The sequence below is a fragment of the Herpailurus yagouaroundi genome, unplaced genomic scaffold (assembly GCF_014898765.1).
Source record: "Herpailurus yagouaroundi ecotype Mexico unplaced genomic scaffold, PumYag 191, whole genome shotgun sequence".
In the NCBI taxonomy this organism is placed as follows: Eukaryota; Metazoa; Chordata; class Mammalia; order Carnivora; family Felidae; genus Herpailurus; species Herpailurus yagouaroundi.
This window is the reverse complement of record NW_024412422.1, coordinates 9,738,155-9,760,431: the sequence shown is the minus strand read 5'-3', so window position 1 is coordinate 9,760,431 and position 22,277 is coordinate 9,738,155. Positions and strand designations below refer to the sequence as shown.

The 22,277-nt window shown below is 54.8% G+C and overlaps 1 protein-coding gene across 3 annotated transcripts; it reads left to right on the top strand.

Annotated features, from left to right (window-relative positions):
• Window positions 1-2,706: 2,706 nt before the first annotated feature.
• Window positions 2,707-14,945, top strand: SDSL (serine dehydratase like). Of its 3 annotated transcripts, XM_040443811.1 has the most exons (10): window positions 2,733-2,806; window positions 4,882-5,098; window positions 6,085-6,267; window positions 6,499-6,538; window positions 7,074-7,112; window positions 7,226-7,365; window positions 9,455-9,543; window positions 10,255-10,482; window positions 13,443-13,567; window positions 14,614-14,945. In XM_040443811.1, the coding sequence occupies exons 3-10, from the start codon at window positions 6,094-6,096 to the stop codon at window positions 14,805-14,807; spliced, it is 1,029 nt and encodes a 342-aa protein (XP_040299745.1). In that variant the 5' UTR covers window positions 2,733-2,806; window positions 4,882-5,098; window positions 6,085-6,093; the 3' UTR covers window positions 14,808-14,945. The 3 variants fall into 3 exon arrangements, with proteins under 3 accessions (XP_040299744.1, XP_040299746.1, XP_040299745.1); XM_040443810.1 differs by lacking the exon at window positions 4,882-5,098 and having other exon boundaries at window positions 2,707-2,806; XM_040443812.1 differs by lacking the exons at window positions 4,882-5,098; window positions 7,074-7,112 and having other exon boundaries at window positions 2,707-2,806.
• Window positions 14,946-22,277: the final 7,332 nt, after the last annotated feature.

The window sequence follows — 22,277 nt, the reverse complement described above, 5'->3', positions numbered from 1 at the left end:
CCCCCGCCGCTGGCTTCAGCTTCTCCATCCAGAAAGAGGTTGCATTAGGCCCACATAGATTCTTCCAGCTCAGACATGATGGCTGTGGGTGTGTAAGTCTCTGAGGACAAGAGCATCCAGGTTGGATGTGGGCTCCCTTGAAGACTGGTCCTGTGGCCTGTTTGCTGGGCAACTTGGGCCAAGTCGCTCGACCTTTCTGTGCCCTCTGCTTCTCCCTTGATAACTGACTCCTTCTTTTCAAGGGCGAGAGAGAGAGAGGGAGAGTTCCGGTGTGCAAGGGTCTCAAACTCAGAAATCTCAGGGGCCGGGCGGGGGCCTGTTGGGTGTTGAGGATGCCACAGGGAGGGATGGGGACGGTGGCAGGTGGAGAGCCACATATACTGTGTTAGAGGACATGGTGGGTTAGCTCCAGTCAGCGGAAATGCGGCCCCCGGGTTTGAGACCCTCTCTGCGCTAGAAGGATTTAGCGTCTTGGCGAGAGTCGAGGGATCCGAGACCTCAGCTGAGATGCCGTGTTGCATCGGACATCAGAAGACCCGGGTCCACATCCCAGCTGGGTTACTCGCGGGCTAGGCTAGCCCCGGTTGGTGCAAAGCTGCCCCCGCGGCCTGGAAAGTGAATGACACAGAGTCCGGGGTTAAACGGGAATCGGGAGGGCCAGTCTCCTGTGTCCGAGGTTCCATCCCTCCTCGCCCTGGCGACAGCTGGGGTGAAGCTGGTAAGAGGAAGCTTAATGAATAACCCGGGGGACTGGCCAGCGTGAGTGTTTGGCGGCTGTGGGCGTCAGGGACAGGGGCTGGCTGACGAACGTAGCTCTGGGCTCCGGGAGGGCACGGGTCAGTGACCCGGGCCACCCCTCCAGTCTTATCTGCCCTCTGATGCAGCCATCCTGGCGTCCCCACTTGGTGCGCTTCTAAGACAGGTGCTCTGGAGCCTGGCCCCTCGGCTTCTGAGCTCTGGCTCTGCCAGTGCTGTGTGACTTCGGGACAGCGGCTTGACCTTTCTGAGCTCGGTCTGGATGCTGACACGCAACGAGTATTCCGTGATCCGACGACGTCGTGTCGCCACACTTCCCACCGTCGCATGCCGCCACTGTCTGTTGTTCTAAATGTTTTACACGTCTTAACTCGCGTGATCCTCCCTGTAACTCCACCAGAGAGGTTGTGTTCTAGCCCCCTCTTACAGTTGAAGGAACAAAGCACAGAGAGGCTGAGGGACTGACCCGAGTTTGCGCAGCGAGGAAGTGGCAGTGGTGTTTGTGCCAGAGGCTGGTTCCGTGGTCTGCGTTCCAGAAACCGCTGCCATGGCTCCCACTTACTATTCAAACAAACAAAACACAAAACAAAACCTTAAGAACATCGTAAAGAACAGAAAATACGTGTATAGTATTAAAAAACCCACATATAAGTGGACCTGCGCAGTTCACATCCGTGTGGTTCGAGGGCTATCATGCTTCTTGTTCAAGTCTAAGCTGTTTGCTAAGGCCCCATTCCTCCAGGAAGCCCTCCCTGATTCTCCCCCACCCCCAGCTGCCCTATGCGGACCTTCTGCTCTCTGAACTGGATGTCTTCCTCTCCCCTCCAGGCCAGAGGCCACCTCGGGGCACGAACTGGGTTTTGCCACCTCTGCGTCCCCAGTGCCCCGTCCAGGACAGGACATTTGACGAGGACGGGTACATGTTTCGTGGGAGGATGGCAAGGAAGCTGCCAGAACCCTCATCAAGGGTCATGGCCAAGCAGCTCAACTTGACCGCGAGCAGCCAGGAGTTAATCATCAAGCCTGGGGAGGTCACACGTAGTCCTAGGAGGGCAAAGAACATCTCGGCTGCCAGGTCCTTCCTGGAGCTCACCTCCCGTTTTGTATATAGGGAAACTGAGGCTCAGAGATGGATATGACTAGCTCGGTTTCACCCAGCGAGATGGTGACAAGATGTAAATTTGCTCGTGTTATTCCTCTGCCTATAGTCTTCTATGGGTCCCCAGTACCCCTGGGTAAGTCCCAGATTCTGGAGTGGCATAGGCATCCTGCAGACTGTGGTTCCTGCCCACATCTCCAGCCCCAAACCTGCCGTCCTCCAAGAAATTTCCCAGCCCCCCGGGGCCAGGTGAGGTACCTGCTCTGGGCGTCCACAGCCCTCCCCCACCTCTGCCTGATAGCATCTGATAGACACCGATGGTAACTGCTCTCTGGTGGCCCCTTGGGGCTTCATGAGGGCAGGGGACTTGCTGTGTCCTTTGGGGCTAAAGTCCCAGCGCTCGACACATAGTAGGCGGTCAGTACATAGTTGTTGACTGAATCAATGGTCAGAGTCATTCATTTGAACCATAGTAATTATTTGGGTGCCTGTGTTGGGAGTGAAATATTAGAGGTGAGGAGGGGCTTCAGAAAAAAATTAGGCCTTCTCGCGTGACAGATAACAATTGTCTCTTTGTCCTTTGACCTAAGCCGACCTGACAGTGGCCCAGGGATGGTGGCTTGGTACACAGAGCAGACACTGGACCCTGGGTAAGAGGATTCGGAGATGTCGGTGTCACAGGAGAGCTGGTCCTTGGCCAAGAGAGTCTCCCTCTCTGAGCTTCAATTTATTCATCTGTCCAATGGGACCCTGGACAGTGCACAGCGGGGCAGTGAAGGTTGAATCTTGTCCCCTTTCTTCCTCCGGCGGGGAGATGTCCCTTTAACGGGGGAGGAGGGGCCAAGGCTACAGGAAGTTGCAGGAAACTGGGCAGAGCTGGTGCTCCGGCTGGGCTGGCCGCTGGGCCACAGACTGGAGCCAAGCTGGGTCTGAGGACTGTTCGGCTGGAAGGTAATGGGGCCTGGGGCCCGAATGCTGCCCCTGGGGCTGTGTGTGCATGTGCGCGTAGGATAGTCCGGAAGGTTCTGGAGCAAAGTCCATGATGAGTGGACACAAAGTGAGAGGGTACGGGTGCGAAACCTTCCCAGGAACGCTCATTTAACTCGGGGTGCTCTGTGGTCTGGACTGCCTTGGAAAAGAAGGCGGGGTGCCGGGGACTCTGATGGCTGGGGAGCAGGCCCTTCTTGCCAGAGGGGCTTCCTGCCAGGCAAAGCTTCCCGGCGCTGGTCCCAGGGATTTGGCTATGCCACCCAGGTGGCCTCTGGGAAAGCCTGAGGGATGACTGTTACCCTAATTCATAGATGCGGCAGGTGAGGCCCAGTGAGGAGGAGGGACGTGGCCGAGGTCGTGCTTGCTGGGACCTGAACCCAAGCCCCGGGCTTCCCACTGCATTGCCCCACAGCCGAGAGGGCCCGGGGCTCCCACCTCAGCCCCAGTGGTTGCCACATATGGTCAGAGCCATGCGTCCCTAGGCCAAGGTCTCACCTTGGCCCCAGACCTCAGTCTGGGAGGCCTGCGTCCTTATGGGCCTCTGGGCCTGATAAGGCTGTTGACGGTTTGAGGCTTGTCCATTTGACTGATGCCTGCCGTCCTTTGGTGGGCCGATAGTGTAACTGACAGTACTAGGCGGGCCTGGGAACTGAGCCAGGAGCATTTGGCGCCTAAGGACAACTGGCGATTAGTATGAAATGCTCACAACCCTAACCGTCCCCATCGTCGCCATCTAATAGAGAAAGCATGGCACGGTGTTAAGAACACAGATGCCCAAGTGCACTGCCTGAGTCTGAAGCCTGGCCTTGCCATTTCCAGCTGTGTGACTTTGGGTAGATAACCTAACCTCTCTGGGCCTCAGTCTCGTTGTCTGTACAACGGAGCTAGTGGGTGAACCTACCTCGGGGTTGTTGCCATGATTATATAAGATGGCATATAAGGTTCCCGGCACGGTGCCTGGCTGGCAGTGGGTTCTTCTCCTTCAGACTCCCTAGGTGTGTGTCTTTCTCCTAGCGACTTTCACCATTTCTGATTATTTTGTTTGTCTATACAGTTATTTGTTGATCGCCTATCTCCCCCATCAGCTCCAAGAGTAGATGTCTGTCCTGCTCACCGTGGTCTCCCCACGGTGAGGGGGGTCAGGGCCTGTACCTTGTGGGTGCCCTACAGACATGCTAGAGTGAGGGTAAGCATGCCCGCCTTGTGAGAATGCCCCAGTGAGGTAATGCCTCTAGAGGACTCCTCTGATGTCTGGCATATACTGGGGGCTCAACGAAGGGGGGCTATTATTATTGTGAATGCACACCATGCCCTGCGAGTCTGGGGACTGTTATTAGTCTCATTTTACAAAAGAGAATACGGCACAGAGAAGTTGAGACACTTGTTGGAGTCACACAGCTAGGAAGACAGAGCTGGTTTCTAACTTTGGTCTCTGATTCAGCCCAGAGCCCAGGGCCAAGGTGAGGCCCAGGCTGAGGGATGCTGAGCTTGGGTGACCCACTTGGGGCCGTCTTCGTCAATGCCATGCCCAGTTTGAGAAGTGCCCCTGATGGAACTGGGTGGAGGTGCCTCAGACTCTGCTCTAACCAGGGAATCCCAGGGCCATCCCAACAAGGGCCCCAGGTCAACTCCAGGGGCAGGAGCCCTGGAACTCTGGTGGGGCAGGGGCGCAATGTGACTAAGTAAGGGTGGACAAGAACCCCCGGGGCGGTGGAGGGTGGGCAAAGCTGCAGCGCTCCTCCTACTGGCCAATAGCGGAACTGCAGGGGTTGGCCCAATGCTTTTCTGCCCCCAGTGAAAAAGAGGGGTCGCTTTTGCACTAACGGGGCCTTTGCTCAAAACCTCCCGATGGCTTCCCACTGCAAGCAGAATTAGAAGAACATTCCAGTTCCTCCCCGTGGTCTGGTAGGCCCTTCCAGAAGTCCCCGCCCAGCCCTCCTTGGTCGCCTCCTGCGCCCAACCCCCTTATCCCTGCACTGGAATCTCCCCAAGTTCATTTCCCTCTCAAGGGGTTTCCACCTCTGTTCCCTCTGCAGGAATGCTTTTCCCTGGGCTCCCTGTTGTCCCTCATCTCCAACATCCCCGTTGGAGAACCTGCAGATCGAAAGAGAATTCAAAGACCTCTCAACCAACGCACACGTGCAGATCCGATCTGCATCCTGGTTCAAACTGTTAGAAACCCCAAATCACTGACAGCAAAACCAGCCATTTATCCAGCTTAATGAGAGGGATGGAAAGGTGAACAATCACCAGGTATTTGATGATAATAAGAGATGATTAATAATATATTTAGAAGTGATAATGGTATTTGACGATTCAAAAAAACCTTAGCATCCTTGAGGTGTAATTTCCACAAAATAAAATGAGCCCACTTTGAGTTAGAATTCAGTGAGTTTGTCCAAACGTATGCAGTTATGAAACCATGTGGCTACCTTGTTGGAAAAGAGTTTTTCACTTTCAGAGATGTGTGCTGAAGTATTTGCAGATAAAATAATACAGGAGGGAAATGTAATAATAATAATAATAATGATAAATAGGGGCGCCCGGGTGGCTCAGTCGGATAAGCCTCCGACTCTTGATTTCCGCTCCGGCCACGATCTCACGGTTCATGGATTCAAGCCCCACGTCCGGCCACCACTGGCAGTGGGGAGCCTGCTTGGGATTCTCGGTTTCTCCTCTCTCTCTGCCCCTCCCCTGCTCACATTCTGTCTCTCTCTCTCTCTCTCTCAAAAATAAATAGATTTTAAAAAATTTAAAATACCGCCTCCTGCCCCTGTCACCCCTGTTTGACATTTTGCGATCCTGTCTCCGCAGCTAGAATGTGAGCTCTGGCCAAGCAGGGGCTGCTTCTGACTTGGGCCCTCCTGGGTCGCCAAACCTGGAACTGCCTGGCACATAGTAGGTGCTCAAGAAAAGGGTTTTGCGTTTTTTTTTTTGCAGACTGCTTGAATGAATGAATGATGAGTGAATGAATGAATGAATTCTACTCTCGTTCATTCATCCCCAGGTACTGGCCACATTCTACATCCCCAGCACTGTGGGCAACGCCCATTACAGAGTGAAACCTGGTGGTCCAGACGGGGACACTGAGCGGCTAGTTGCCTGGAGTGTCACAGCTCGGCAGCCAGATAGGGCGGAGGGGCCTAGCCGAGGCTCTTCTCTCTCTTTCCCTCCTCTGTCCCGGTTAAGAGGTCTCCTGCTGGAGCAGCCTGGGCTATGAGCGTCGCATTCTTCTGCAGGCTGCTGGAATGGAGAGCCCCCTGGCAGACTGTGCTCAGGGTGGGCATTTCCATGTGGTCACTCCTCTGCTGGAGAGCTGGGCACTATCCCAGGTGGCAGGCACGACCGTCTTCCTCAAGTGTGAGAACGTGCAGCCGGCCGGCTCCTTCAAGATCCGGGGCATTGGGCATTTCTGCCAGGAGGTGAGGTGTCGGCAGGAGAGGAGAAGTGGAGGCAGAGGGGAAGGAGGAGGAGGCGGGGGATGGATGCCGGCTGGATGGGGGGCAAGGGCGGGAGGGGAGAAGCAGACTTGTACAGATGGGAGGGGCAGGACGAGGGGTGAGGAGAGGGCTGGGGACGGTCTGAGTCCATCCCGCACAGGCTCTGTGACATCTGCTTGGGTCAGCCCCTAAGCCCATTCCTTCTCTTCCCAGGCGGTCAAGAGGGGATGCAGACACTTGGTGTGCTCCTCAGGTGACCCTCAGGGATGGGTCCTCAGCTCTGGGTGTGGGGGAGGAAGAGCTGGAGCAGCAGCAGTAGATGTCCGGGGATCAGCCTCCTCCCGAAGGTCCCGCCTCATCAAGGTCATGGTCAGGTGGCCACTGTCCTCTGCCCGCCCTCTTCCCGTCATTCAGGACTTATGGCAGAAGTGACCAAAACCCAATTTATACAGGCTTAAGCTACAGGTTCCAAGAATGGAAAATTCTTGGGATAAGTGACCTTCAGGTACAGCTGGATCCAGGAGCTCCCCTTTCTATTTCTCCTTCTCTTGGCCTGTCTTTCCTCTGTACTAGCTTTAATCTCACGCAGACCTCAGAGCAGCAAGATGGCCATCAGGAGTCCCAGGCTTGCCTCCTGTCATCCTATCAGCCCTAGTGAAAAGGGAGCACCCCTTCTGGCTGGTTCTCCTCAATCCATGAATTGGTCTTTTGCACCCATCTTGGGTCATGTCCTCATCGTGAAACAGTCGCAGGTTAGGGGACTGAGTTCTCCGATTGACTCATTCTAGGTCACATATCCACCTCTGGGACCAGAAAGAGGACGGAAGGTGGGGCATCTGAGCGTGGGGAAGGAGTGGCTCACAAAGGGAAGTAGGGGGGAGGGGGGGGAGTGTGTTAACGAGCTAAAACCGCGCTGACCACCCTTCCAATTCTTCCACAGGGGGCAACGCAGGCTTTGCTGCTGCTTATGCCGCTCGGAAGCTGGGCATCCCTGCCACCATTGTGCTCCCTGAGGGCACCTCCCCGCACGTGGTGAGGAGGCTGCAGGGGGAAGGGGCTGAAGTCCAGCTGGCTGGAAAGGTAAGGACCCCAGGAAGGAGAAGCCGGATGGAGTGGGCTGTTCCCCTTTACCCTCCACTCACCCCTAAGAGATGGTATCTCCCCCCCCCCCCCCATCCACACACATTTTTAAAGGCTGGCCTGGAGCCCAACCTTCTCTTAGGATGGCGGAGCCGAGGGGCAGGAGCGAGGCATGATGTATATTGAGGGCTAGCGCTTCCCGCCTCTACCTACCTCTACTTGCCCTGTGTGGGCCCAGGAGAAACAGGAAGCTAATGGGCCAGGAGTGTGCCCGTGTCCTCACATCCTCACTAACACTTGGCCTTATTCGTCTGAAAATTGTTGGCATTTAATGAGACAAAAAGCGTAGAGAAAGATGACGGTGGCATCATTTCTTATTCTGAGACCACCCCAGTGAGAAAGGGGCCCACCGTCAAGGATATCGCTGGCTCATCTCGTTACTGAAGAAATAGAGATGCAACTATGTAATCCTTCTACCTTCCTGGAAAGCAGGAAAAAAAGCATCCTTGGAAAAGAGAATTTTTTAAAGCATCAGAATTAAAACTAAAAACCATACCATGGTACCTGAGACCTGGTGTCCAAATATTCAGTGTCCAGTTTCCTTCCTTCCTTTCTTCCTTCTTTCTTCTAGTTATTCATCCGTTCAACCATCCTCCCATCCATTACCCTCTTTCCCTCCCTCCCATCCATCCATCCATCCATCCATCCATCCATCCATTTATCCATCCATCCCTCATCACCTTCCCTCCCTTTGTCCCTTCCTTTCTCCCTCCTTCCTACTCCTTCCTTCCTTCCTTCCTTCCTCCCTCCCATCCATCCATCCATCCATCCATCCAATATTCATTGAACTTCTACTATGTGCCTGTAGTATGTTAGAGCCAGCGATATAGAGATAGTAAGCCATGGTCTCTACTCTTGCAAAACTCCCCGATGTTGGGGAGACACACAGATAAGCAGACGGTGACAAGAGAATGTGGTTAAGTGTTGTGATGGGAAGCACAGGGCCCTGAGGAAGAACAGAGAAGGTATATTGTTTTAATCAGTGATTGCTGCTAGATAATGCTGCGTAACAAACAGCCCCCACATATCAGGGGCTTATGAGAAACATGATCTGTCTTGCTCGTGGGCCTGTGCGTGGGCCAGGGTGGCTCTGCTTCCGGCTGCAGACGGGATTAAGGTCTGCATGCGTGCCCCTCATCCGTCTTGACCAGTGGCCACCTGGGACTTGTTCTTCTCAAGGTGAATGTCAGGAAGAGTGAGAGCAGAGTGCCTCTCAAGGCCGTGGCTCAGAACTGTTGTGCTGTCACTTCTGTCACATGGCATTGGCCAAAGCAAGTTCCACACTGGGACCTACATCAATTGGTGGTGGAGAATGTCCTCTGCCCTCTCTAGTGGGAAGAGCAGTGGTCACGTGGCAAAAGGCATGGTGTGTGAATGTAATGGAGGGAAGGAACTGGGCAGTGGTCCAAACTACCACCAGGCTGTGCCTCAGATTTGGGGAGATGACCCCGGAAAGTCTCCCCAAGAAGGGTCCCCTGGGTTGGGTCTTGAGAGGGAAATACAAGTCCTCCCATTGGAGAAAGGGGGTCGTGGGCAGAAGAAAGAGAGAGGGAAAGGCATGGTGCATGGGGATGAGCATGGTGCATTCCATTCCCCGGGGAGGGGGATGACAGGTGAGGCCCGAGAGTGGGGGTGGGGATGGCCGCCTCAGCAGCAGGGTGGCTTGAGGTTTTCATCTGAGGGCAATGGGGAGCCATGACAGGATTTTGAGCAGGGGAGGGACACGATGGGACCCTTAGTCTGGCTGTTTTCGGGCAACGGACAGGAGGCAGGAAGCCTGTGAGGAGGCAGCTGCTCCAGGTGAGTCAAGGGCCACATGGTTTTGAATCTCATTTTTGTTTCAATAACTCAAGAGAATGAGGCCCGTCTCTTCGGTTAGATTAGAAATTCCTTGTGGACAGAGACCATTTCTTTGCTTTCTCTGCGTCCCCTGGCACGGGACTGGGGCCATCCAGGAGACCTCAGGCTCTGCTCCAGCCTCCGAGTGGTCTGATGCCTGGGCCTTCTGAGACCCTCGATTTGTCTTTAGGTCTGGGACGAGGCCAGCCTGAAGGCACAAGAGTTGGCCAAGAGGGATGGTTGGGTGAACGTCCCTCCCTTTGACCACCCCCTGATCTGGTAAGGTTGCTGTCCCTCCCTCATAGAGCTTAGAGCCCAGACCCTCGTTGTGTTGGTGTCCTCCCAATGTACAGAAGGGAAAACTGAGGCCTAGAAAGGAGAAGATGCTTGGAAGCCAGGCACACTGGGGTTCAGGCCCTGCTTCTGTCACTTGCAAGTTGTGGGACTCGGCAAAGTATCTCACCACCCCATGCCTCAGTTTCCACATGTATAAAATGGAAATGTTAATAACAAATCCTGTTTATGGTGTGCACTTTGGGATGCATTTAATCATTTGATCCTCCCCAAAGCCCTAGAGGTGAGTGTTTTATGCCCATTTCACAGGCACAGAGGGGTCAAGGAACTTGCCTGAGATCACACAGCTAGTACGTGGCCAAGACATTGGGTCCCAGGCCCAGAACTTGAGTCAGCTGGTTCCAAGTGACATGCTGGTCTCCTCTTAAGCACACACTAACTACCCATTTCCAAGGTTGTGGAGGGGATTAAACGGGATAGTGTCTGAGAACGTGCCTGGAAAGAATGAGTGAATGAATAAATTGAATGAATGAAAGCTGAGTGAACTAAGTGTTCCTGGGTCTCCTCTCCCCTTGATGCAGGTGGGGATTGGGGTGGTGATGAGGAGAGTTTGTGTATATGTGAGCCTTTGGGAATGGAGGAGAGTTTGTGTATATGTGGGGAGACCTTGCTCAACCTGCTTCCTCCTTCCCCCAGGGAAGGCCATGCCAGCCTGGTGCGAGAGCTGAAGGCAGCACTGGGGACCCCACCGGGGGCCCTGGTGCTGGCAGTAGGCGGTGGAGGGCTCCTAGCTGGGGTGGCAGCTGGCCTCATAGAGGTGGGCTGGCAGCATGTGCCCATCATCACAGCAGAGACCCAAGGGGCACACTGTTTCAATGCAGCCATCAAGGCAGGCAAGCTAGTCACACTGCCAGACATCACCAGGTAGGTGTGGGCTGGGGGCATTTGTGGGGGGCTGGAGGATGGGGGTGTTAGTGTCACTGGGCTTCTCAGTCCCAACCAGTGGAGGCAGGGTGTACGCAAGAGGTTCTACTTCACCTGGGGACCCAGACCATGGAAATGTGGATCTCACTTAGAAGGGGATGCCAAACAAGGAGATGAAGGATATGATTTGTTTAAGTTTCATGAATTAACGAAACAAGTTTCATTGGTATGTACCGTTAAGAAGGAAGTTTAAGTGTGTTGCAGGTAAGTTAGAAAATGTAGGCAAGCAATAAACAACAGAAAACAAAACGGCACCTTCAATCCCACCATCCAAAGATGAACAATGGGCTACATTTTCCCAGTCTTTGTTTTCCCCTTGTGCATGCATAGTTACGCACAAGTAAAATGTGCCTGGCATATACAGTAGGTGCTCAACAAATGTTTGTGAAATGAATGAGTGAATTTGTATATGTATACGTATTTGTACATATATATGTATATATATAATTTATTTATATATAAAACTTATTTGTTTTGAGAGGAAGAGAGAGAGAGAGAGAGTGAGAGCGAGCACAAGCTGGGGAAGGTCAGAGAGAAGGAGAGAGAGAGAATCCCAAACAGGCTCTGCACCTCAGCATAGAGCCTGATGCAGGGCTTGAATTCATGAACTGTGAGATCATGACCTGAGCTGGGATCAAGAGTCAGGCACTTAACTGACTGAGCCACCCAGGCGCCCCCTAAGTCATCTTTATTAAGCACCTATTGTGTACAAGGTTCTGGGTGGCCAGTTAGAGAAACAACTCAGTCCTTACCTCAAGAACTCTATCTGGGGGCACCTACATGGCTCGGTCAGTTAAACATCTGACTTTGGCTCAGGTCATGATCTCATGGTCCGTGAGTTCAAGCCTCACTTCAGGATCTGAGCTGTTGGCACAGCATGGAGCCTGCTTCTCTCTCTCTCTTTCTCTCAAAAATAAACATTAAAAATATTTTAAAAAATAAATTAGGAATGCCTGGGTGGGTCAGTCAGTTAAATGTCCGACTTCAGCTCAGGTCAGGATCTCGCAGTTCATGAGTCCGAGTCCTGCATTGGGCTCTGTGTTGACTGACAGCTCGGAGCCTGGAGCCCGCTTCAGATTCTGTGTCTCCCTCTCCCTCTGTCCCTCCCTGGCTTGTGATCTCTCTCTCAAGAATAAATAAACATTAGAAAAATTGAAAAAATTAAATTAAATTAAAAAAAAAAAAAAGAGAATTCTATCCGGATATATGAGTCTCCCTCTTGTCTTTCTGGTTACTATCATCTCTCCTCCTTTCTGGCCCCACCCATCCTCCAGCATCTCTGTACTGCTTTTTTCCTGGAAATTATTTGTGTCTCTAATCTCTGAGCCTTTCTTGTCCTTTCCACCTGAAATACCAGCCCTTCTTGCATTGATGAAATCCTCCGTGGCTCAGCCAGGCAGTTGCCACCCAGTATATAGTTGACCTATAACACTCTATTCATTTCCGGCGTACCTCGTAGTGACCCGGGAAGCCTATACATCACGCTAGCGCTGGCCGCCATGAGTGTTGTCGCCATCTGTCACCACACAAAGCTATTACCATATCGTTGACTCGGTTCCCCATGCTGTCCTCTTCATCCCCTTGGCTTGTTAATTTCGTAACTGGAAGTTTGTACCTCTTCCTCTTCTTCGCCTGTTTCGCCCATCCCCCCAGCCCCCTCCCCTCTGGCAACCACTAGTGGGTCTTTGTAGTTATGAGACCACTTCTCTCTTGTTGCTGTTGGCTTTATTCTTGGCAATGGCGATGATAATAACCACCACTAAGCCTTCTGTAGAACTCACATTTAGTGAAATGCCAGGCTCTCTTCTAGGCCCTTGAAATGTTCGAAGTCCGTCCTCAGGACAATCTCATGATTATCTGCATTTTTCGGATTGAGGATACTGAGGCTCAGAGAGGTGAAGTGACTTTCCCACTGCTAGCTCAGAGCCAAGGTTTCAAACCAGGCAGCCTGGCTCCCGAGTCTATGCTCTGGGCCCCTCGGGATGCAGACCCAGCTGTGATGGACTCGGCAAAGTCTCTCCTGGGCCTGAGGCAAACTGCCCAGCTCCGGAAAGTGCCAGCAGGTAGGTGATCCCAAGCATAGAGATAAGAAGCAAGGACCTTGGAGCCAGACTGCCTGGATTTGAATCCACGTTCTACTACTGACTCACTGCGTGTCCTGGAATCAGTTACTTATTCCCCCTGGGCCTCAATTTCCTCTCTGTAAAAGGGAGTTCATAAATTTCTTTCTTTAAAAAAAATTTTTTTAATGTTTATTTATTTTTGCGAGCGAGAGACTGAGTGCAAGAGGGGAAGGGGCAGAGAGAGAGGGAGACACGGAATCCAAAGCGGGCTCCAGGCTCCGAGCTGGCAGCACAGAGCCCGACGCGGGGCTCGAACTCACGAGCCGTGAGATCATGACCCGAGCCGAAGTCGGACGCTCAACCGACTGAGCCCCCCAGGCGCCCCAAGAGTTCATAAATTTCTAACTCAAGGGGTGATCATGAGAATTGAAAGAGAAAATGCATCTATCACCCTGCAGATACTCAGCAAGTATTAGTTATCGTGCAGACGTGATAAATAGTTATTAATGAATAAGATGCACACAAAAAAAAAAAAACCAACCCATTTCTGTGTTTGGGTTTCTGGGGTCCGTGCAAAGGAAGGGCACACTCATGGTTATCGAGTGGGAGGGAGTGAGGTGCATTTATTTGTCCGCCATTCGTGGGACACCCGATCGTTGAGCACGTCCTCTGGGCCAGTGCTGTGCTAGCCTCTTACAGGGCTGAGCCGCGGCTCATGGCTGGATGGGAGGGGGCCTTGGGGCTTGGAGAGCTGGGTCTGCGAAGGCGGAGGTCCGAGGATTCACCAGCTCTTCCCCACACCCCTGCGCTCCCTGTCCTGCCTGCCCCCTCCTGCAGTGTGGCCAAGAGCCTGGGTGCCAAGACTGTGGCCAGGAGGGCCCTGGAGTGCACAAAGGAGCTGGAGATCTTCTCTGAGGTAGTGGACGATGCCCAGGCCGTGAGTGCCGTGCAGAAGTTCCTGGGTGAGTGAGCCTTGCCCTCCCTCCCCAGGCTCGGAGACTCATGAGGTCCCTGGGCCCCTAGAGGTAGCGTGTTCTCTCTTGTCTGTATCCTCAGTGCCTGCCACGGTGCTTACCAAATAACTGCACGTTGAGTGCACGGAAGAGGCGTGTGCCGGGCCGTCTCTAGCCTCCAGGCTTCCATGTGTACCTTCTTCCTTCCGGCCGCCCATCCCTGGCCCCTGTCAATTTCGTGTGACTCAGGGCTACTCAGTCATCATGGCACCTGCTCCGGGCAGCCTCCTCCGGTCTCCCACCCACATCCTGCCGGGGTTAGAGACGTCCCAGGCACCAGTTTGTCTGTTCATACCTGCCTGGTCCTTATTCATCCACAGCACTAGATGTAGCCCCCGTGAGGGTGGGGCCTGCTGTGTCCTGTGTACTGTTGTGTCCCCAGAGCCTTCCTAGCATAGGGCCAGGCAGGGAGTGGGCCCTCAATAAATATTTGTTGAATGAATGGGTGAATGTATGAGTGAGTGGAAAGGTAGATAATGGCTGGATGGGTGGGTGGGTGGATAGATGGATGGATGCACACGTTGATTAATGGACACATTGACGGATGGACAGACAGTCCAATGATGGATAGGGGGATGGATGGATGAATGCATGGATGGATAGATGGACGGACGGATGGATGGATGGGTACATTGATTGATAGATACACTAATGGATGGACAGACAGACAGTCCCGTGATGGAGAGGGGATGATGGATGAATGGATGGATAGATGGATGGATCCGTTGACTGATGGATACGCTGATGGATGGACAGACAGACAGTCCCGTGATGGATAGAGGGATGGATGGATGGATAGATAGATGAAAGGTGGATGGATGGATGGATAGACAGTCAGATTGATGGATGGAGAGGGGGTCAGCCAAATGATGGATTGCGAGATGGCTGGCTGGCCGGCTTCATGGATTTGCAGTGCCCAGAGCCTCCTGAGCACTGACTGGTTCCTCCTCCCTTTCTCTCTTCTCATCCACCCCCGCGTCCCCTCCTCCGGACAGACGACGAGCGCATGTTGGTGGAGCCTGCCTGCGGGGCAGCTCTGGCTGTCATCTACTCAGGCCTCCTGGGGAGGCTCCAGGCTGAGGGCCGCCTGAGCCCCTCCCTGGCCTCGGTCGTGGTCATTGTGTGTGGAGGCAACAACATCAACAGTCAAGGGCTGCAGGCCCTGAAAGCCCAGCTGGGTCAGAGCTGAGGGCCCCTCCTCCGGACGGACACACCGGCAGGTGGCCGAGGGGCCTCTGGGCTCATGGATGGTGCAGCCGCCTCCTACAGGAAGCCCTCCTGCTCCCTGTGACTCCCCGCAGCCCTGGCCAATAAACCCTTTCTGAGTCGAATTTGTAATTCCAGCTAATCCGGTCTCTCCTCGAGGCTGGCTCTGCGGTGAGGCGCCTCTTTCTACATCACATGGCGTGGGCGATAATAGCAAGGACGCGAAACTTGGGTCTCTAAGGGAATCCCGTCATGCGGAACCCCCTCAGGGCTTTCCTCCCTGGGGGACCCGCTCGGGAGGAGGGGGACCTCAGGCCTTGGGTAGGCAAGGACAATATCACCAGTCTTTACCGAGTGCTTTTTGTTAAAAAAACAAAAAGTTTTAACCTTTATTCATTTTTGAGGGACAGAGACAGAGTGTGAGTGAGTGAGAGGCAGAGAGAGAGAGAGGGAGACCCAGAATCCGAAGCAGGCTCCAGGCCCTGAGCTGTCAGCACACAGCCCGACGCGGGGCTCGAACCCACGGATTGTGAGACCATGACCTGAGCTGAAGGCGGACGCTCAGCTGACTGAGCCCCCCAGACGTCCCTTTACCAAGGGCTCTCTATGCATTTGCTTCTTTAATGTTCACAAAGGTCCTGATGAAGCAGAAACCATTATTATCACCCCCGTTCTAAAGATGGGGAAACTGAGGCACAGGAAGGTGACCGAACCCACTCAAGGTCATAGCTGGAGTGCGGCCCAGCCAGGCTCAAACCCTGTGATTTTCAATATGACACCTTTGTGTGCAGGTCGGTGGTGGCGGGACATTGGGGAAGGAGGGAGGACCTCCAGGTTGGTTTGGATACAGCTGCGGGTCACAAGGAGGGTGGGTGCCGATCTGACCTGTGGGAAGCATCCCGTAGGAAGGGAAATTAGAATCTTTTGGAGCCACCAGGGGGCAGCAAAGCGTCTCTGATGGGGAAGCCTGGCTCTGGGCTGGGAAGGCCGGGACCCGCCCCTCCAGCCTCCCTGGGCTCTGCCCCTCAGGGGCCTTCACCCCAGCTAGGGGTGCTGAGGTCCCACAGATGGCCGGAGCCCATGAGGTCTTGGCATCGGGAAGCCCTATCCCACCCTCACGACCCTGCTGGAAACAAGGCTCCGAGGGTGTGGGGTCCAGCTGGCAACAGCCCCTGGCTCCCCTCCCACGGAGTCCCCCCGGCTGCCTCAGGAGGGCTGCGTGTGCTTGGGCAAGTGCCCTCCCGTCTCTGGGCTTCAAAGCTTGCACCAGTGTGCTGGCTTCCCCCCTCTTTTCCTTTGCCCAAGCGCTTCCCCCTTCCAGGAACCTCCTCCTTCCCGCAAGAGAATTTGAGACCTGCCGTGACCTCCCTCTGCCTGTGTCCCATTCTCTCTTTGACCCTGGCGTTGCCCTCGATGGCCAGAGTTGCCCCTCCAGAAGCCACTGGGCCCTGCGGTGTTTCCTGGGAACCCTACGGTGTGAGCTCCCCGGAACAGAGGGGGCGCGGAGAGCCCCGGCTGTGGATTCAGCCAGAACCGAGCCCGGCCCTGTTCCTCCTCATTGAGCAAGCACTGCCCGGCTTCAGAGCCTCGGTGTCCTAATCTGCAAAATGGGTGGTTTGCGGATTCTTGCTATGGGCCTGGCCTATTTCAATCAATGTTGGTTCTTACTACCTCCTGAGCGTGCTCAGCAACGAGGGTGCGCGGGGGGGGGGGGGGGGGGCCAGAGTTTATTCGTGTCCTGAGTACTTACTGTGTGCAAATGGGCCTTAGCAGTCATTGAATCCCGCAATCACCCACGTGGTGGATACCATTACCTTCATTTTTGCGAACAAGGAAACTGAGGCACAGAGAAGTTGAGCGCTTCCTCCAGGCCGCACAGCCCGACCAGAACCCCGCTGCGTAAACCCCCGAGGCGCGTGTGTGTGACTGCTCCTGCTCTCATGCTTCTCCGTGCTTCTAAATCCTACGTGCTTTCAAAGCGCATCGGCAGGGCAGCCTCCTCCCAGAAGCCCCACGGGATTGCTTCAGCCAGCGATGCTCTCCCCCCCCCGCCCCGTGCTGGTCCAGGCGAGGGGCAGGGCACACCTCAGTCCCAGGTGCCCTATCTCCCAGTCAGGCCTGGGCCGCGGCCGCACCCCTGGGAGACTTGTCAGCTGCTGTTTGCTCCCCTACCGGTCCTGGCGAGCCAGAGATAAGACGCCGAGGGGCCCGTGGCCCCGCTCAGATAACGCCCGGCAGCGACCTTACTTTAACCCTTCCTGGTTGACACCCCAGGAATGCCAAGGGCAGGGTGGAGGCGCAGGGAGGGGGTGTAGCGGGACGGGCACCGGGCACGGGGACTCTCACCATCTGTCTGTGCCCTCACGGACCGCTGCAGGGGGGAGACGGGGAGCCTGGAGGAGGGTCCTGGCAGCGGGAGCTTCTCTGTGTTTTGTTTGTCCAGGGCTGTGCAGAGAGCGCAGCAAACGGGGCCGCCGCCAGGTGCGCGTACCTGCCCTGGGTACACGCAGCCTCCCCGCCGCCACCGGGGCCCCCGCGCGGGGCACAGGGCCCCTTTGGCCCCCTGTGTGTTCTAGTCTCGGAGGCTTCCTCTGCCCCCTGGCCGGCCTGACTCAGGCACCCTGCTTCCCGATGCCTCCCCTCCATCCGGTCCTTTGTTCCAGCCTTAATCCGGGGTGACACAGGGGCTTGGAACCCAGACGAGGCGGGATGTGAGGAGGGGGGGACCAGAGTCATACATGCAGACACACATCCCCCTCCTCCAGCCCCAGCGGGAGCCCATGCAGGGCGGGGCACATGCCCCAGCACCTGCAGGGCAAGACCTGGCCCCCGTGCTGGGGACGTGACGGCTCAGGCTGGCTTTGTGTCCCAGGTCGTCTGCGTGCGCTTGTGTGTGCCCCTGCGTGTTTGGGTCCACGTGTGTGTGCATGTGGGCGAGGGCACACACTCAGGTATTTATGAGGGAGTGTTGCCGTTAGTTGAAGGCTATTTGAGGGCCACCTGGGTGGCTCAGTGGGTTGTTGAGCGGCCGACTTCGGCTCAGGTCATGATCTCGCGGTCCGTGAGTTTGAGCCCCGCGTCGGGCTCTGCGCCGACAGCTTGGAGCCTGGAGCCTGCTTCCGATTCTGTGTCTCCCCCTCTCTCTGCCCCCGCCCCACTCACGCGCTCGCTCTCTCTCTCTCTCTCTCTCTCAAAAATAAACATTAAAAAAATGTTGGAAGGCTATTTGATTTCTCTCATAGTGTGCTTCACATCTTTGCATTTGGGACTTATCCAACCACAAGCAGATTTCAAACTTCAGTGTCTACAGGGAGGTGGGCTGGGGGCTACACATTAGGGAATGGTGGGGATTGGAGCAAACTGAGAACGTGTGCTCTGTCTCAGGGAGGCAGCCGCTGCTCAAGCCCATCTAACCACAGTCCCGGTACCAACAGATCTGGTGATCGTTCAGCCAGATTCAAAGCAATTTAGGAAACACCACGTGTCTTTGCCCACGTCTTCATGGAAAGTCTCTGATAAGTCCTGCAGGAAAGTGACTGCTCTGAGTCCAGAGGAGCCCGTGACCCCAGCCTGAGCCAGTTGGAGGCTTGTTTGTCCCCCGGCCACAGTGATTGGTTCCCGTTGGGCCCAGGAGCCACGCTGTCCAGTCAGAGTGTCTGGTCAGGACTTTAGGAGGGAACTGGGAGCCATCCACGGACTGTTCATTTATGCAAGCCAGTGCATTCCCCTTTATAGCCTGCAATGTCTGTCACTTGGGACAGAAAGGGCCCTGACTGATGGCCTACACAGTCAGCACACGTCTCACGAGTTGCACTCACTTGCTTCGAGCTGCCTGGGTTTGAGCCCGACCTGCGGTTGGCCCTCGGCAAAAATGAGGCCAGTCTGGGCAGTTTGCCTTTCATTCTCCGCCCTGGGCGTGGGGGTTCATCCCGCCTGCCTTTATGGGAAGAGCAAAGCCTAACCCACTGTGATATTGATGACGTTGGGGGGCAGTGTTTGATGAGGCTGGGAGGGTGTTTTAAATCAGAGGGTAGGAGTCTCTTTTGGAAGTAGCCGGTGTGAGTGGTGTCGGGGCTGGTGGAACCCAGAGACGCCGCCAGCCTGTAAGAAGACGGTTGCCTAATTTTCCATACACCCCCGGGGCCTGCGGCCAGCATCACTCTGACTTAGAGCCTCATGCCCACCTTTCCTGGAAGGCCCGGCAGGACTGTTAGCTGCCTGGGGAACCAGGAGGTTGGCGAGGCCCGGAGAGGGGCGGCCACTCCCTCCAGGACACCTGGGCCTTCACAGAGCTCTCGTAGGGCGCCTGTTCTCACGAGGATGTAGACCCCACTTATTCCTAATCTCAAAATCCGGCTCCTCTGGGCCTTTCTGGGGCAGACTGGCCATTCGGCGTCCCGTGCAGAAGGGTACGGAGGATCCAACCCGGAATCACACACTCAGTTCCATTCTTTCGTTGTTGCTGGTTCATTTCAGAATGAATAAACGCACGCGAGTGTATCAGTTAGGATTAGGTTCCGCGTCGCAATTCAGAAAACACAGAAATAAGCGGCTTAACCAAAATAGAAGTTTATTTCTCTTTCACTTAAAAGGGCTGGTGTAGTGTCTCAGTGGTGTCAGAGACCCTTTGCTTTTGGTTCAGCTGTGAATGGATCCCGTTCCCGTGGTCACCTCACAGTCCCAGATGGATGCTGGGGGGCCGGCCATTACATCCTCATTCCAGGCAGTAGGAAGGCAGAGAGGATGAGGAGAAGCACATTTCTTCTCTTTAGGGACGCTCCCTGTAATTAAGGCACACTGTTTTCTTTTCTTTTTTTTTTTTTTAACTTTTTTTTTTTAACGTTTATTTATTTTTGAGACAGAGAGAGACAGAGCATGAATGGGGGAGGGTCAGAGAGAGAGGGAGACACAGAATCTGAAACAGGTTCCAGGCTCTGAGCCATCAGCACAGAGCCCGACGCGGGGCTGGAACTCACGGACCATGAGATCATGACCTGAGCCGAAGTCGGACGCTCAACCGACTGAGCCCCCCAGGCGCCCCAAGGCACACTGTTTTCTACTCATAGCCCATCAGTCAGAACTTAGTCCCATGGCACAGCTAGCTGCAAGGGAGGCTGGGAAATGTAGTCTTTATTCCAGACAGCCATATGCCCAGCTAAGACCAAAGGTTCTGCTATAGACAAAGAAGAATAAATGGATATTGAGGGATGACAAGACGTCTTTGGCACACGGACTGAACGTGTACGGGTACAGGTTAAGTTGGTAGAACGAAGAGACCCCACGCTACGGTGTTAGTTCAGAGAAGGGAGGCGGCTCTGTGCCACGAGGGTATAGAGGGACCCAAGTTCCTTCTGTCCTGTTGTTTCACCGCCGCTGAAAATATTGTCCTTGTCCACATGCTCAACATTGGTCCGTAATAACCGAGGCTGTGTGGGGAAAAGAGAAAGCAGAGGGCAAGACGTTTCCTTTTCGAGGGCTTCACCTGGATGTGACACCCTTTGCGCCCGCTGGTGGCCCTTCGGCCAAGACTTAATCACATGGGTCACCTGGCTGCACAGGAACATGGGAAATGTAGTCTCCAGGCTGAAGCTCAGGGTTCAACTTCCAAAGAGGAGAAGTGGGACCAAAGGGCAATTTGCAGTTTTCACCATGACGAGGAACGAAGGGACGGGTGATTGGGTGACGGTGGGTGAGGGCGTGGGAGGTGCCCCGACTGGGCTGAAGTGCGTGCTGGGGTTAGATGCTCAGATGCCCAACCCCAGACTCACCTCTGCTTGGCCGGGTGACGCTGGGCCGGGCCCCCGCGGCTTTGACCGTGTGGTCTGGCCGTGTGGTTTGCTTGGAGAAGAGGTGATGAGTTTGGGGAAATATGGAATGTGTCGAGTGGGACCGACACGACCTAGGGATTGACTTGGCGTGGCGAGGGGCCCACCAGGCTTGGTGACCGTCTGGGAAGATGACTGAGAGGGGAGATCCGAACAGAGGGAGCGTGTGGGAAGAAAAGCCAATGGATCCATCCGTTCACCCGCCATTCATTTAGTCACTCAATAATTCGCTTAGCAAATATTTATTAAGCACCTACTCTGTGTTGGGCGTTTTTACAGGTGATGGGAATACAGCAAAAGCCCCGGCCTCGTAGCGCTTACATTCTAATGGAGACGGACAGACAATAACAAATCCCCAAATAAAAATATGACGTGTCAGGGGCGCCTGTGTGGCTCAGGTGAGTAAGCGTCTAACTTCGGCTCAGGTCGTGATCTCACGGTTCTAGGGTTCGAGCCCCGCATCGGGCTCTGGGCAGACGGCCCAGAGCCTGGGGCCGGCTCTCTCTCGCCTGCTGCCCCTCCCCTGCCTGTACTCCGTTTCTCTCTCTCTCAAAAGGAAAAATAAACATTACAAAAAAGAAATTAGAAAAATATATGACACGTCAGACGGTGATGGATGGTGTGAGGAAAGTTGAGGCGGGAGAAAAGGAGAGACAATGCCTCGCAAGAGGTGGGGGGCTAGTTCGTTCCGCTGGAGTCTGCCAAAGCAATCCCAGGCATCATATGGTTTGACTTATAAAGTATATCAGCATGGCCCCTAATAGATAAGGGAAAAAATGTTTTAATGCAAGCATGATACCCTTACCAGGTCCATCGCCATTAACAAGTTACTGCTTAATGCGATCCGCTGCTCAGTCTGTATTCAGCTTTTCCAAGATGGTCTCAAAGCTGTCTTGTTGGCGTGGGTTTGTTGGAATCAGGGGCCAAAGTGTTCACGTCGCATTCGGTTGTGAAAGGGGTCTCTCGGGTCTCTTACTCTGTCGGTAGGTTGAGGCAGGATGGTCCAAGAAGGCCTCTCGGAAAGGGGAAAACCGGAGCTGAGGCCTGAAGGAAATGAAGGAACGAGTCATGTGGGGCACGTGGGGGGAAGAGCAGAGGGGAGAGCATGTGCAAAGGTCCTGAGGTGGGAACCTGTGAGGAGGCCAGTACGGCTGCAGGGGAGCGGGCGAGGGAGAGAATGGCGGAAGATGCTAGAAGGCGGACAGGGAGGCGAGAGGGTGGGGGGGGGGGGGGCGGGGAACAGGGCATCGGATCCTGGAGGGTCTTCTGGGCGGTGGTTAGGACTTTGGTTTTTACTCTGTGCCTGAGGGAGAGCCCTGGGATAGTGGACGATGAGACCACCCCCCCCCTCCCCTGCATCCCCCAGCCCCGTCCCCAGCTTTGAGTTCCGTCTCCTGTCCAGGGACCCCTTTGTCTCCACAAGGGACCCTACTGCTGCCTCTCTCCCTGACTCAAGTCCCCTTTATCAGGCAGGTGCACCATTCCGCAGCTGCTGGGGGTGTCGGCTGCTAATAGCCCCCAGCTGCACCCACCCTTCTCCGGAGAAAGGTCAAGGGGAACCGCTGTGTCCAGAGACGCGCGAGAGGCCCCGGGGGGGGGGGGGGGGGGGGGGGGGGGGGGGGGGGGGG